The sequence below is a fragment of the Lycorma delicatula genome, chromosome 3 (assembly GCF_047948215.1).
Source record: "Lycorma delicatula isolate Av1 chromosome 3, ASM4794821v1, whole genome shotgun sequence".
Taxonomy (NCBI): domain Eukaryota; kingdom Metazoa; phylum Arthropoda; class Insecta; order Hemiptera; family Fulgoridae; genus Lycorma; species Lycorma delicatula.
In genome coordinates this window covers 73,739,631-73,757,065 of record NC_134457.1, presented here as the reverse complement: position 1 = coordinate 73,757,065, position 17,435 = coordinate 73,739,631, and the positions used below count along the sequence as shown (strand labels likewise).

General features: G+C 29.4%; 1 protein-coding gene across 6 annotated transcripts in view; it reads left to right on the top strand.

Annotated features, from left to right (window-relative positions):
* Window positions 1-17,435, top strand: part of LOC142321696 (oxysterol-binding protein-related protein 9) — a 365,914-nt gene that overhangs the window by 91,627 nt on the left and 256,852 nt on the right. For all 6 annotated transcript variants that reach the window (XM_075359985.1, XM_075359988.1, XM_075359986.1 and 3 more), the window contains one exon: window positions 16,353-16,454. In XM_075359985.1, the coding sequence (XP_075216100.1) occupies window positions 16,353-16,454 (102 nt within the window). The remainder of the gene's footprint in view (window positions 1-16,352; window positions 16,455-17,435) is intronic.

Here is a 17,435-nt window from a genome sequence, read left to right as displayed (position 1 = left end):
TTGCGTTCAGGTGTCGACAGTGGATGATCAAAAGAGGCATCTGTGAACAACTGACTGGACCCCTTGATGTAGACACAATTGTACCAAACATGCTATCTGGAGTCGACAAATTCAGGACTGTGTCAGGATATACAACAACGATACTACACCACAAAGGCAAGGATGGCAAGGTAGCATGGGGGTGATGAACAACCTGCTATGGAGTCATCGTTTGTCTGGGTTTGCCGGGATGGCAAGACCAGTTTTAAAAGCTGGCTTTTAAAGTCTTGATTTTTATTTAAGGTACATATTACATTATATAAGTTTGAATTTTTTATAAAGTTTTAAAAAATTGTCAAGCAATGCATATCTATGCGTGAAGACATATTTTTTTCTGATAAAACTTATGTGAATATTATTATTTTTAAAAACTATTATCAAAAAATAATATTGGTTTTTCTGCTTGATGAATTAATTTACCACAGAAGCTTTGAAGCTTGTACATGGGAATGTGGAAATTAAATTTTGTAGGGCATGAAAAAACCCATACCTTACTAGGATTCAAACCTGGAACCCCCAGATGAAAGGCTAAGATACTACCATTCCGCCGTGGAGATCAGCATTGATATTTATCTTTTCACATTACAAGAATGTTAAAAATCAGATGGGTGGTTGAAGTAACAATTGAAGAGTTGTTGCGGCAAATTGATGAAGAAAGAAGCATTTGGAAAAATATAGCTAAAAGAAGAGATTGACTTATAGGGCACATTTTAAGTCTGGAATAGTTACTTTGATATTGGAGGAACAGGTAGATGGGAAAAATTGTGCAGGCAGGCAATGTAGCAGTACATTGTGGCTACACGAGGACTCCATTGCCCTCGAGCTGTTAAGACACAGCTGGGGCTCCCTTCGGAGACCTGATTCGAGGCAGGCAGCTGTTAAAAGACAGACCCGGTGTGGGCCCCCTTTGTGGGATACTCACATTGGAGGCATTGGTGTCAAGACCAAGTCCAGGCTCCTAGGGTGAGGTTTAGAAACAACATAGCTGGACCTAGATACCTTGCCCTATGAATTAGAGGCAGGCACTGAAGTGATCCATTAGAGTGGACAATCCCCTGGGCTGTGCTATGATGCTTCATGGTGAATAAAAAAAAGTGTTTTTATTGATCTTTTAAGTATAGTACAATTGGTGAGACAACTGATTTGATGCTAAAAATAGAATTAAATTTTAGAAGAATATGACTTCTAGAGTTGAAGATAGTAAATTCCAATTAACCATGATAATAAATGGAACAGAAACCACAGAAAGTGTGAAAGTATTATTAATCTAATCTATGTGTCATTATAGTATTATAGTATTCCTGTTAGTGTGGTAAATAATGAATAATGAAAACAATACTTTTGCAAGTTACAAAATTGTATTGTGTAAAATAATAAAATTTTGTTATTTTTGTATTTGTAAACATCTCACCTATGTTTACACCAATTTATTACAGTGTTCTTATGTTTGTTTTCCTCCATCAATGTACTGTGCTGCTCAGATTAATTGAAACACAATGAAAAACAACAAAGTCCTCTTAATACAGAATCTTTTTTTTCATCTGTCATTGGCTGAAAACAGTTTTTGTGAGATTGGAACCACACTTCTACGGAGTAAAGATATTTATTTATCGGAATTCAGTATCTTTCTACTGTAACCAATGATCCTGGTCTATGAAGGGTCATGCAATCCAAAACATTTTCTTTAGAAGATGTTTTGGTGTTTGCAGGATATGAGAAGGTTATGTAACTTCATATGAATTTGTGTAAACTTTCTTTTATATCCTTGGGCTTCAGAATGTTCAGTGAACATTTTTCCATCGTTTACTGCATACCCATTATAGGTTTTAGTTCAATGTAGATGTTTCTTGTTGCACATTATTACAGGAAGTAGTTGCTTTTTATTGGTTAGTGTGCTCCAACCAAGTTTCCTAAGCCTGCATTTACTTGCATGGATATCACAACCATTTTTTCTCATTTCTCCATTTAAATATGCAGCAGATAACCTAGGATTTATTTTATTTTTTATAACCAATAGTCGTCTGAGAAGTGGATGTTCTCACATTTTCCTTCTCTTTTGGGAGAAAAAGAAATAATATTTTTAAACTACTTAAAACTTTTTTACCTTATCTACCCTGATCCACCTTATATTCTTCAGCAATCATTCTCTCTGACATGTTTGTTTGCTGAGTTAATACTAGGGTGGCCGGGCAAAAAAAAATTAAAGAATGACTAGGTCTGCTGGACCCAAGAAAAAAACACAGTTTATTAATATTAAATATTTTTAATTACGAAAAATCATTAATATCTAGTGAGAAATAAGGTTTATATGATAATATTTCGTTTTGAAAATGTTTTAACTATTTCTAAGGAATTAAAAAAAAACCTTTGAAAAATGAAACTCCTATTTTAATTTATTTTAAGTGCATATACAAAGGTAACAATGTAAGGTTTAATTTGACATAGATTAGAAGAGAAATGCATTATAAATAAACAAGATACTTAGTAAATTCTTTACTTTTCAAAGTAGTCTTCGCACACCATTTCTGTGAGCATCAGACACAATCACACCTTGCACTTTTACAGAAATACTTTTTTTGTCTTTACATTTGTAACATCTCTCTCTCTCTTTTCCCTTTTTGCGGATTAGCTCTTCTTTCTTCTTCACCAGAAAGGCTTGAAGCAAGACACTGAATTTCACATGTGAGATTTATTTTGTGTTGTGCAGTGTCATGCAGGGCTTTATAAGAGACTTTCCCAAGGTTTTGAGCACATAACCATTAAGTGCTTTTTGTCTTTTTTTTTGCATTTTTGCAAAAAAAAGGGGCATAAATATCATCATTTCATTCCCCATGCCTATATAATCACCACATATACAATCAACAATGTCAACGCCACCTTTAGTTTTGTTATAGTACATTATTATGTGTGGCTTTTTCATATCTCTACTTTCAGGATAAATTTCATTATCATGCATTGAAGAGAAAAGTAACACACATATGTTTAGATACATATGAAACTAATGTGACGGCTTCTTCAAAAGCAGTCATGCTAGAATATTGTTCTTTTGTGTTTTTTTGCAAAACATTCTGGCAGAGTTTGTGGTTTATTATTTTTTTTAACGTCCCCACAATGAAGATATTGTTGTCATTTTTCAACATCTTAGTAACATTGTAGGAGTTAAACCAGCTATCAATTTTTAGATTTCATCTGGAGCCTTTTATAGGTTTTAAAAACAACATAATTGGTTTTATTACAAACTTTGAAGGACCCATGTGGCTGAATACCTCATAGGCTTCCAAATGCTTTACATAATAGATCTTTGAACAAATTAAACGTGAACCTATAACCAATATTTCGCAGGCTTATTTGGGATGTACATCCTAAATCTGCATTGTCCTCTGTAAGGGACCAGCATTTCATTTAAAGTTTCATTATCTGAAGCGAAATATATATTACAACTTGAGATAATGATATCAAGAAGGTGCCTTAAAGCAGCAACATTTTCTGCAGCTTTTCTTTTCTCTTTGGCATTTATGTTGTCAAATCTGACACAATAGGTCAAAAATCAAATCTCTTCAGAGAAGTAGTAGTTGGTCAAAACATTTCTACCCCGGTCCCAACAGTATTCCAAAACTCTTCAATATTCATTTTACTTTTATGCAGAACTCCAGTTTTGTAAAATGGCCAAATTAATTAAATTTGCATACAAAAGGCCTTTATTTTGATCATGTTTGTTGGTGTAGCCATATTTGGATCACTGGTAATTTTGTTTTATGGAGTCAATAAAAATATTCATTGATTCAACTACTAAATCAATCAAGAGTTCATTGAAAAACAATTCCCACTATTCTAGTGGTGTGTGTACATTAATTGCATATCTTATACTTCCAGGTAAGTGTGTGGAGACTATGTTGTGCTGCCTAAATCAGACATTTTTCAGGAATACTTCTTTCCTCCGTTTAGTTTTTTACCTCTACCCAAATAGAATCGTGATTGGATTGTATCTAAATCTGCATCAGCAGCATTGGCCGTATGTGTGGGAACACTAGAAATGGAAGGCATTTCCGGTTCTACAGGTTTTGTCTCCATCACTAAGTTCATACTCACTATTGCTATCGTGGTTACTAAATAGTTTGAAGTCTAGATCGACATCAGAATCATCATCTTCACTTGAATCGTCATATAAAATTCTGTCAATTTCACTATTAGAAACTCATTTACCTGCCATTTTATTTTCAAAGTTTATCAAAACATCAATAGATTTTATACTAATCACAGTACGTTACACAACTGGTTAAAATTACACATACAACACTAAAACACTATATTTGACACAGACTAAAATTACTGACAAGAACAATTGGAGTGGGTCTGTCCGGCCCACGTGTCATTTACTGAGTTGTTATTCACAGACTTGATGCGATAAGTTGCTAGATTGCAACATTAGCGTCCTCTTGGAAGTGTTTTCAGGAGGTACATGAGTGCTCAATTCAAAACAATAATTATTAATAGAAAAATACTTCAAAATGAAAGTTTCTGGGTCTCAGAGACCCAGCCTATGGCAGCTCTTGACCCAACTCTTGTTCTAGGATTAAAGTAATAATTTTGGTATGTTTTCGAGATATGGTAAGTTTATGTGCTGTAGTCCATCTTGTTTGGTAAATGAATAACAGTGCTTAAAAACTATTACAGTGTGATACAGTATGTTTGACAAAACACAGCAAACAATATATGAAGCACTAAACTCACATGTGCACTAACTGTTGGAGAAGTTAAGTGTAACAAAAACTTCTGGTAAGAACAGTTGCAGTATTTCCAACTTTCTATTACAAAAATATAGCAAAATTCTCATAGTGTTCCAATTAATTTAATCAGTATTGTACATACATTAAAAACTCAAATACTTAAATTTGAGTTTTAAATGTGTTTAAAAAAGAAACACATTTTTGAATGTTTCAGAACTTTAGTTATGTATAAATTTCTGGTGCATCTTCATTCACTCAAAGGGTAGTGCTGTTGTGTTGTGAACCATATTACTCGCCTGCAGCAGAATTTCCATACAGCTGATTTTTTTATATGTTTCTCTTAGATTAAAAAATTGTAAACATTTATGTGCAAGTATTAGATTTGGAATTTATTTGGGAAAATATACATGAATGTATGTAAATATCACAGTGATGTACCATCTTTAAAAAACATTTTAGCACAGATGCTTTGTGCTATTTGATGTTTTTCCTATTTTTTTCCATTTTCAACATGTTGAAATTCCTGTCCTATAATCAACTGGAATCTGAAAAAATCTCAAAATTGTTTTCCCTTAACAGAATATTTGTTCATCAGTTATCACCATTTATGTTGCGAACAAAGTAAGCTGTTGCTTACATTTCAATAGTCTTAGTATTATGATTTATTATAATGTTTGCTTCACTGTGAAGAATGCAGTGCAAAGTCACATTTTACTCTTGACCTTTCTTAGTAAGCGTGGTATAGGATGCTTGTTATATTGAGAATGGCTATTTCATTTCAGAAATAACTTTTACCTCACATCATTCATCTACTTCCTTTTTTGTTATGGCATCTTAGCACAATGTAATGCTGAAGTTTCTCAATCATTTAACAGACATAATTATTTACAAACATTGTACAATGCAATTAACAGCTCAATGAAAAAGAAAAAGTAGTTGAATAGTACTAGTGGCAGATTAATACTAAGAGAATGAATAAACAAAATTGGAATATTCTTAAAATGTTAAAAATCACAGAATATGTAAGATTATAATAATTATTACAAAAATAAAATTATACCAGTTTTAGCAGAGTACCATTTTCAAAAACTAACACTGAAAGCTTTACAATCTGCAGTATTCAAATGAAAAATGACAATAACTAATGTGTACTACTTATTACTTAAACTGGTGATTTTGATTTTGTGGTAGTTGTAACCTAGAGTTAAGCTAGTAGTTGACCTTTATGGCTGCATGCACATATTTCTATTAATTGATCTGACTGTTAAATCAGTACAAAATACACTCTCGTAATGCTTTAAAAGTGTACTAAAATGTACATCAAGTGGCTGATGTACATCTGGTTAAATGAAAGTTTACATAATATTGTGTGTCAGGGTGGTACAAAGGATCAGTGCCTGCTTTCTTGAACAAAATACTGATAATTTGAAGCTGGATGAATTGTATTTTAACATATTGGATCTTCTTAATTAACTCCTGTCCTGGTGATGCAGAGATGTGTTACAGCAACAGAAACAAGGTACGCGACTACCTACAGCTATGAATCAACAAAGCTCCACAAAATATCCTGGCATTTTTGAAATGCCATATGAATCAGTCAGGCAGTCCTATATTATGATTAATATATTATTCTTAGGGAAAAAATATGTACATGATGATAAAAAGAAGTTCTCATCTGTGGCATTATATTGTCTAACCCCCCTCCATTCCTTCTGTCATTAGGCTAGAATTTTCCCTACTACCTAGCATAAAATTTGCATATAACATGACTTATGAAAAGATTCTACTGCTTTAATTTGAATTATAGCTTTTATGTTTATTTTACTGCTATTATTCAGTTACATGCCTTGTATTTTTATTGATAAAAATTGAGCACAATCAATTATTATTTATTATTGTTGAATTTCATATGGAAATTTGTTTACTGAATTACAAAAAAGGTAATGCTTATTCAAATAAATTTGAAAATACAAACCACTCAAAAACCATTCAAAAAAAATAAATTTATCATCAGTAGATTCCTATTAATTAGTATTAAAGAAACCAAATACTTGACATAAATAAAAGAGTAGCAATATAAACTATTAATATAACCAAACGGATAATAATTAACAAAACTTTACAAAAATCTATTTTCTGACAGTAAAGTAAAAATGATCTCTTATAAAAAACCATCTAGTGTCATTTTAAATAATTCTAGTCAAAAACAAACAGTTAACTTAAAAAACGTTTATTTGCATTACAGTTTGAATGGTTTAGACTAACTAAATCTTATGTAGTATTGTTTTAGTCAACCCTGGTCAAAAGTACAATGTTCACTTAAAATGTTCTAAACCGTTCAAACTCCTAACTCAGATTGCTCTTTTTTAAGCTAACTGTCTGCTTTTTTCTGTAAATTTCTAAAATGATGTGGTTGTTTTTAATCAGCGGTTTTTTTTAAATTTAAATAGAAATACAGTTTTGTAGTGTTGTTATTCTTTTATAATTGTAATTTTTTTTACTTTTATAGTGTTTTGTTTTTTACAGTAATAACTAGTATATACTGATTATTTAAGAAAATGATCAAGTCTAGACTTAAGTTTATTTTTTTTCTGTTAAATCAATATTTATCAGCTAATAATTATGTAGTAAGAAACATTAACAAAGTAACTCAGTGTCAAAATTAAAGTCTGTATTGTTTTATTTTAAAAAGAGATTTTAATCCTAAAGTCTGTTTTTTATCTTATGCTGATTTCATAAAGTTATGTGTTTCTATAAAATGAAAAGTTATATTATTGAACTATACGGAGAATAGAAAAATTAATTTACCGTTTTTTGATACTACTATTGATGAATTTTTATTTAGGGATTCCATCGCTTTTCACCATTCCGATCTTCCTCTAGAATGAGCCGTGATGGTTCATTCGTGAAGAAAAAACCCAAATCAGATAAGAGATTGGTGAGATCAATATTCATGTTCTAATGAAGTATATTTGCAAAGCAGAGTAACTTTTCATTTTAATAAATATTACTACATTTTTTGAGAATATTTTTGCTACGTTTTGTTATATGTATGAAATTTTGTTTTCTAATTGCTGAATAAGAAAAAAACTTAAAGCAGTTTGTGTTTATCTTGAGCTTAGCAGAAGTGTTGAATATAGGTTTGCAGTACAGTAGTTATGTAGTAATAATATATATGGAAGACTCAGATTTAGGCAGTTTTTGTAAAGAGTATTTTTGCTTTGCGTTTTTATTAAAAAGGTTCTCTGTTTTTAATTAATCTAAATTTCTTTCTTTTGATGCTGTTGAAAATATTGAATTTTTATCCTGACCTAGTTCTACTTGATTTGTTTATTTTTACTGGGCATATCCAAAGTGGTTGACATTTTTCTTTTGTTTTAAATTTCAGTCAATTCCCAATTATCTGTAGTAATAGGGTAGTTCATATTTTTTTCTTTAAAAAAAAATCATCCATTATTTTTTAACTATTACTTGTAAAAGCAATATAAGTTTAAATTCCAAAATAAATTTTCTTTACTAGCATCGATTGCTATGATTATTAGACATAACTAATAGCATGAACAGCACCCGGTCTTATTTAATTTTATGATTTATGGAGAGCAGTTTAATTATTATGGTTTAGGCCATTGTTATTTTGTCTTTGCTTCGCACCCTTCAATTTCTAGGATATTATTCATTGAGATTAACACTTTAACAGAAGTGAAGTAAAAAAAATTAACAAATTTTTACTTCTTATTTTCTGTTGAGTTGACATTCTTTTTAGTTTGATGAACTATGCTCAGATAATTTGGAGTTGACTATGTGAAGTGTTAAGAAGTTTCATATCGTAGTGTAAAGTTACTTTTTTCTGGATATTTTACTGTAGTTATTTTCTAAGATATACAGTTGCTTAGTTGTGCCAGTTCAGTATTTGATCTGTAGTTTGTGTTTTTGTACTATATTGGTTATTTTAATTTTAGCTTTTGTAGTTAGATAATAAGTCCACAAATTCTTATGTGGATACCTGTATTATTAAGTTTCTGATACTTCTAAATGATAATATGCTCACTAGCATGAACTGTCAACTTAGTGGCAGGGTGGTAGCATTTCTGCCTTTTATTCTGCCTTTTTGGAGGTTCCAGGTTCGAGTCCTGGTCAGGTATGACATTTTTCACATACAACAAATTTCAGAATCATCTATCATAGTAACCTATCATAATAGTTTGTATCAAGCTGTAACTGTTTAAATTAATAAATAAGTTGTAATCTTCATGAAAATTACAGTCATGAAGATTCAGACAATATTATCTGAAAGGTAAGTAGTGTTTATTTTTGGTAGTCATGTCATATTATATGTTAAGAATCAGTAAATCCTTTTTCAGAAAATTATGATGAAAGGTGCCTCTATTGAAAATTGTTTAAAACATATTAAAAATTAAATCATTACCAACACTATTGTTCACTTTTTTGGTGCAGAAGAATATAGCATCTTGAGAATTGAGTTTTATTATGTAACAGAACAAATATACACCCAGATTTCTTTTTATGTGATATTTATAATCCATATGATGAATAAAGATATGCTTATAATCCATATAACTCTTATAAACAAAGAGTTGATCTAAACCAGCGTTTCTCAACTTGGGGTCGTGACTTGTACAGTGATTGTGGTGAAATGAAAGGGGGTAGCAAAATTAGCCTATTAATTTACATGTAATCAATAATGAGATCATTTTATGAGATAAAAAGATTATTATTATCCTTTTACTTATTAAGTACACATTATGATTTATAAGTACACATGTAAGTAAAATAGATTAATGAGATAGTTGGGTTTGTTTTTCATTAAAAATTTTCTCCATATGTTGATATATGTTTGAAACGTACAAAAGCAAGTTGTTTTCAAGTGACAAAAGATGATTCCTATATTTAGTTTTTAGGACATTCATAGATGAAACCCTTTTCATAGAGGTAAGATGTGGTGAAAGGGATTAGTTTTTTCAATGCTTCTATTGCTAAATTTCTATATTCATCTCGATGAGCAAGCCAAAACATATTTAAATCTTCAGATGTAAATTGTAGTTGTAATGTTTTGTTGGGAGACATTTTGATGAGCTAGTCGTGAATCTTAACTGGTAACTTAGCAGCTACAGCAATGCTTTCATTAAATGGATCAGTACCAATCTCTTTGAGAAATAATTTTTATCTTCTGTAAATACTTTGTCCACTGAATTTGTAGCTCATGCAAATGCATCTTCATGCTATCCAAACTGCGGTGAATAGTAGTGTCTCTTCATTCAAATTTTTCTCTGTATAATCAGAAGTGAGTGAAAACATATCCCAATCTTTGCTTTGAAGGTGAGTAATCCAGATATCGCAGTTCTTATTGAAAACATGAACTTTATCATTAAAGTGTTTTTATTATGTCCTTGTAAATTCACATTCAAGTCATTTAAATACGAAAATACATTGTTAGCTGAGTAAGCCAGCAGTAACGTATACTCATTATGTAAAAACATTGAGAATGGTGTTTTTTATCTTGAAAAAATATTATTAGTTCATCTTGCAATTCCAGTAACCAGGTTAACAATTTCCCCTTCAATAACTGATAACCATCTGACTTCTACATAGAAAAGAAGAAATTTTTTTCTTTTCATTCATTTCATTGCATAGTTTATAAAACAGTCTATTCTTTAATGGTTGACTTTATAAAATCAACCATTTTTACAGCTTTACAAAGAATTTATTTGAGATTTTTTTGCAAATTTCTTGTGGCTAGAGCATTTCCGTGTCCATTCCACCCTTGACATAAGACGATCTTTTAATTTTTTTAGAAATCCACTGTTCTTTCTTGTTATTACCTTTGCTTTATCACTACATACTGCAGCAATACATTTTGTCAAATGTATGTTATAATTTTTAGTAGCTTCATAAAAAACCATCAAAAATACATTGTCATATTGTATGCCCAGGTATTGATTTGCAAAACAACATATTTTCTTTGATTGGTCTGTCCCTATTGCATTCATATCTCACAAAACATAAGAACTGAGAAATGTTTGCCACACTTATTGATTCATCAAATTTAGTACTAAAAAATTCATTTGAAGTCACTTGCTGAATTATTTGATTGCAAACATCAGCAGCCATATCATCTATTTGCCATGATACTGCATCATTTGAAAGCGAAATCTTTTTGTTCTTCCACGCCTATTAAAACACTGACCTTAATAATTGCCACAGGCAATAGTTTACTTTTATGATCCAGATGTTTAGTTTCCAAATGTTAAATTAGTTTTTATGGCTTCATGCTTTCATTGGAAAGGACTCTGTAGAAAACAACACACTTTGGCTTTCTATCCAATGAGGTGAAACCATAACTTAAATAACTGTCATTGTAAAATATCTTGTCTTTTTACTAATCAATTCACTGAATGTAGATGGCTCACTTCATGTTTTAACAAATTTATCCATTTTGCATAAGATCTAATTGAAAAAAAAACAGCTGTTACACTTTTTAACTGCACACTAAAAAACTGAAACCTCACTTATTATTATTTTCAATCAAACTATGCTTTTAAAAACTTAAATAAATGCACCAGAAGCATGCTTCACATTCGAAACTAAACTGATGTTTTGCAATCCTATTTGCTTCTTATACTGCTGAGAGCACGACATGTTCAGTTGTATCATATGCATGTTTGAACATTATGCTCTCACAGTGAATATTATGCAAACAGACCAAATTACAAAGAGGATGTACCCATCAAGTTGGAAAATGTAAATTGCTCATGTTTGTTTATTTTATACAAGCATGCTCATACCCATCGCTATCAATGTAGCTAAATAGTTTTCAACTAGGTTTCATTGGGTTGAGGTTGTGGGTCACGAAATATTCATTATGTATTTTTTTACTTTTCGGGGGTTGTGGACCTAAAAAGGTTGAGAATCGCTAATTTAAACTGCCATTTTTTTAGGAAATATTTTGTTTAAGGATCAGAAAAAATGGATTGATTTATTTTTATATACAACTTACTGAAAGTATTGTTTATAGTACTTTTTTAAAGAGAAGAACGGATGACATTTCAGTAAAACCAGCAACTGAGGAACAACCCACCGGATTGGTCTAGTGGTGAACTTCTCATTGCAAATCAGCTGATTTTGAAGTGAAGAGTTTTAAAGTTCAAATCCTAGTAAAGGCAGTTACTTTTATAAGGATTTGAATACTAGATTGTTGATACTGGTGTTCTTTGGTGGTTGGTTTCAATTAACCACACGTCTCAGGAATGGTCAACCTGAGACTACACTTCATTTACATTCATATGTATCATTTCATTCATCCTCTGAAGTAATACCTTATGGTGGTATGGTTCTGGAAGATAAACAGAATAAAAGAGAAAAAAGCAACTAAAAAATAAATACATTCACTAGAGAATCAGCTAAATGATAATAAATCTGTATATTATAAAGTTTATTTGTTTCTGTGAATATCAGCTAGTTACTTGTATACTCCAACAAAGAAGTTTTATATTACAAATTATTGTCTATTTATTTACTGCTTAGATTTATACAGTGAATACATGTATAAGGTAGGACATATGATCCAACATAGATTTAATTTATTTACAAAGTTGAGAAATTATTTTAAATTTATTATTTTATTGTATAACTGATATTTAAGCAATTAAGGAAAATCATTTTCTAGACAATGTATGGTTTTTTTAAAATTTAAAACTAATTTGATTCTTAAAAAATAATTTAGCATTAAATTGTGATTGGCAATTTTCTGAGTGAGAGGAGAGTGGAACTTTAGGATTGTTTTATTACACCCTACTTTTATTTAAATATTGTAGAATCCCTTTTTAGCAACTTTTTCTTAACTAACCTCTCTCGGAAATGACTTAGTGAATTGTGATTATTTCACTGAATCGACCCTGATAAGTGTAGCGGTTCTTTATATTATATCATGACTTGGCTCGCAACACAATCTTCAGCAAATTATAGTGATAATTCTTCATAATTTTATTGTATTATTAATATGTATACTCATATATATATATATATATATATATATATATATATATATATATATATGCTTTATTTTCTTTCATTTTGATTTATATTATCCTTAAGTGGAATTGTTGTTTGTTGTCTGTTTAATGTGTTACATTCCTTTTAATGTCTGTTTTATTGTTGTGTATGTGTTGATGTTCTTTGATATGAATAAATTGTGTACTGTAATTATGGAGGAAGAATCATTGATGATGTGATTTCATAAGATAAGATATTGAAGGCATTAGAATGTGTACTAGCTTATGTAGCATCCTCTTATTGTTCTTCGTGAAATATTTTTAAGTTTTTTTGAAATATAGTATGTAGGTTTTTGATATTTATACACGGTAGTATCTTTTATTTAATATTAAATAAAGAATTAAAATACTAACTAAAGGTATATCAGTTTCATTTTTTGCTTAACAGACACTTGTTGATCCCAATTGTCTTCTAATTAAGAGTTTACTGTATTATCATTGTGTTCTGAAAAGTACAGCCTCATAATTTACAACCACATTGCTGGTTAGTATTATGGCTCGGATCGGTCCATATAATAAAAACCTAAAACCCTTTATTTATTAATGTCATTCATTATGTTACATAAAAAAAACGATTTCATTAATTATACAATAATTATTTTTGTAATCAAAATCACATTTTGTTTAACACAAAATAATAAAAATTATTGTACCTATCTCAACTTTAGTTTTTCTTTTCTACAAACCAGTGTATGTAAAATTTCTTTTGATATTCCCAGTTTTACTGTAGATTTTCTGATGTTAATAGATTATTCCATTTGCAGTACTGTAAATGTGGTGTTACATTTTTTTGGAGGATATTTAAGTTATTTATGTTCTAGGAATTTTTAGATTTAAGAACCATATGAATTATTATCCTTACAGAATTTCTTCTGTTTAATTAATAATGTTTTGTAAATGTCAATTTTACTGTTATTCCATTTTGTCAATTTTCACATAGTAGTTGTCTAGTATTTTGTACTTTTTACATTTTTATTTGTTATTATTTATTTAGTTTTTGTTATTTGTTTTATTGTAATGTTTTATTGTATTTTAAGTAATAATCTCTGTTAGTTTTAGTAAGTACATATTCTATTTAATACCTTTATTGACTAATATGTCCTTGTCATCAGAGTTACTTATATAAAGATTTTTTATCAATAATGTTTGTATGTACTGAAAAAAAATTTATGTTATACAAAAAAATTCAGTTTTTTTTGTTAATTGTAAATATAGTTTTCTTCTATGAAAAGAAAGAAAAAACTTAAAAGGTTCTTTATTATTTTTTAGATTTTTGTTTGTTTGATAACTTCTGTTTAAAATTTCTGTCTATTTATTATGTTCTATATCAAATATGTGTCTCCTGCATCTTGTGGGTGACCATGCTGATTCAAAACTAGAATTTTCTGCTCAGTTTTTTCTAAATGATCATTTATTTAACTTCTGATTTTTTATTTTTTTTTTACCTAATTTGAAAAATTTATAATTAAGGAAATTTATTTATTTTTAGTTATTTAGATTATGTTTTATTTCTAATAATACTGTAGTTACTAGAGCTATTACTATGATATTCAAATTTAAAATTTTTATTTATTCTTCATTCTGTACCAAGCAACGTTTTGATAACAAGACTGTTGCCTAATTGTGTCATTGTAGAAATGTTCCTTTTAGCCTCTCGACTTTCCCTAGTAATAAACATTTATTTCCCATTTACTTTCAAGACTATTCTTATTTATCACCTATACCAGGGTTGCCCAGAAAGTTTTTGGCCCGATACAAAAATGGCTCAAGTTTGACCAAATGACTGTAATATTTGTCAAGTATGGTCCTTTAGATGGTGTGTTTTAGTGATGGTGTGTTTTAGATGCACATGTTTAGTTGCTTGTTTAAGGCAATCAAGTAAATCAAACAAGTTTTGACATTTTTTGAAAAGTGATAAAATTGAAGTTTGAGCTATTATATCATGCTTTATTTTAAAATGCATAACCATCCTGATGGACACACAGCAAAAGTTAGATTTGAATATAAAGATTCATTTTATAAAATATAAAGATCCCTTCATTTTCGATGGTAAAAAAGTGGTCTGCAGAATTTTAATTGGTCGTGCATCTATTGATTTTGGTTGTACATCCATTTTGGGACATCGAAAAACCACTATGACCAACAAAATTTCACAATAATCCACAATGCAGTATTAAATGATTGCTGACAGAAGGTATGTGAGCTTGCTGACAGTGCAAACCTCTTGTTAGATTGTGTCCAGTATATTTTATATGATGTTTTGGATATGAAGAAGCTTTCTGGTCGAGCGATGCCAAGTTTGTTAGCAGATTGTTAGACTTATTTAAATGTGATTCCTCTGAGCTCTTTCAATGTTTTGTAATAGTAGATGAAACTTAGATTCATCATTACATTCCAGAAACCAAACGGTAGATGGGAGCAATTAAAAGAGCGTCAAAGAAAATGAAACTATACTATCTGCAGGAAAAGTTATGGCTATAGTTTTTTTGGGATTCTCTTGATATGGTGCTCAGACTACATGGAAAAAGGCAGAACCATTACGTGGGAGTATTACTCCCACGTACATATCTGGCCAAAAAAAAAGTTCTCTTTCACCACAATAATGCACCTGCACACACGTCTCAGATTGTTGTTGTTAAACTTCACACCTATGTTTCAAAATGCTATATTCGCTGGATTTGGCTCTCAGCAATTACTTCCTCTTCTCAGACTTGAAGAAAGCTTGCTGGATGCAGATTCACTTGAAATGATATGGTTAAAGCTGAGGTAACCACTTATTTTGTAGTTTGACAAATCACATTACACAGAGAATATTCAAAAGTTGCAGATTGATACATTTAAATGTATCAGATTGCAAGGCAAATATGATGAAAAATAACAAAAAAATTTCTGAAAACTCTTCTGTTTCTTTATCAGGCTGAGAACTTTCAGAGTGACCCTTATCAATCTAAGTAGGGACAATTCAGGGTGCAGTCATCTAATAACCGGTCATCTCTAACCAGTTAACCAGTCTAATAACCAGTTCTTATGAGTCTTTCTTCTCTTTATATATTAGTGTGATGTTTTTACATAAAACTTTGATGACCTGGGTTTGGAGCTTTGTTTTACATCAGCTGTTAATTTTTATGTATAATTTACATAAATTTTGTGTGTGGTTACATAACAAATAATCTTCATTTTTGTTGTAAATATGTTAGTTTAATTTTTTTCATTTCTTTCTGAAACTATCCATATTAATGTGCTAATTTATTTAAAATAAGTAAATTTAAAGAAAAGGAGTCTTAACTTCTCCCACTGTTGACCTTGCTTATGGATTTTTGTTTAAAATTTAGTATTCAAAACCTAACATATTTCTTTATTTATTTAAAAAAATTTTATTTCATTACTTTTTTCATGTGATATTATTATTAATAAATGATTTTATTTATGTTCTAAAATTATTGATATTCTGTTATGCAGTTAGTATATTTATACTCATTGATATGTGTTGTTTTTTCATTAGATTTTTTTTTTTCAGTTGAGATTAGATACTGTGAAACCTGCTCCAACGATACAAGATTTTGATAAAAAATTAGCTGAAGCAGATGCATATCTGCAAATTCTTATTGATCATACCAAGGTATTTGATTTTATTTACTTACAATATTTTTTTGTGAATGAATTAATTATATTAATGGATGTGTGTGTCACATACAAATAAATAGTTTCATAATAATTTCATTATGCAATATAATTAAAATGGCAAGTAAACTAAGCAAAAGATTGACTATCAATTTACTTCCAACAATGGTCATGATTGAATGAATTAGGCATTCTGGTGTTTTCTTCATCTTTTTTTTACTCTAATATTATTTCTTGTTTTCATGTTTTAAAGCATTTGATTAAGATATTTCATACTCTTCAGCATGCTATGTTGTTAACGTTACTTTTTATCTTACATTTTGAATAAAAATTTAGCGTAGGCCTAATTAAAAAATTCTGTAGATTTCTTTATATGATGTTTGTAATAAAATAAAATTTATGAAGGATATAAAAAGGTTTAATTTTTAATATTTTAGACTGTTTTTTTTTTAAATTAAAATTTTATAATGAAAGAAATTAATAATATGTCTCTTTAAAGGTAGCCTTTAATATGTACCTTTAAAGTTTGTGCATTATCTTTACTTTCAGTGTAAGGTTGATAAAAAGTGAGATCTTCAAAGTCATGTAACTAATTAAATGATTTCATTTAATTAAATGAAATTAATTAATTAAAAATCATTTAATTAAAAAAAATAAAATTAAAATTTAATTAAAAATAATTTAATTAAATGATTTCATCTTTCACTTTTTCAGAAAATCTTTACACGAATGTGTTCTACATATGTTGATGAAGACAAATTTATTTTCATTATTATTTATTATTTGTAGTTATATATTTTGTATTATTTCTTTTATTAGTTGAATTTTAATTTAAGAGCCAGTTAAAAATTATTACAGGATGAAGAAAAATCTATTTAATTTTGTAAGATATACTTCAAAATAAATTTTTTAAATTCCAGGCAGATTTTAATTCAGATTTAATATTATTAGCATTGGACATTAGACACTATGTATATTT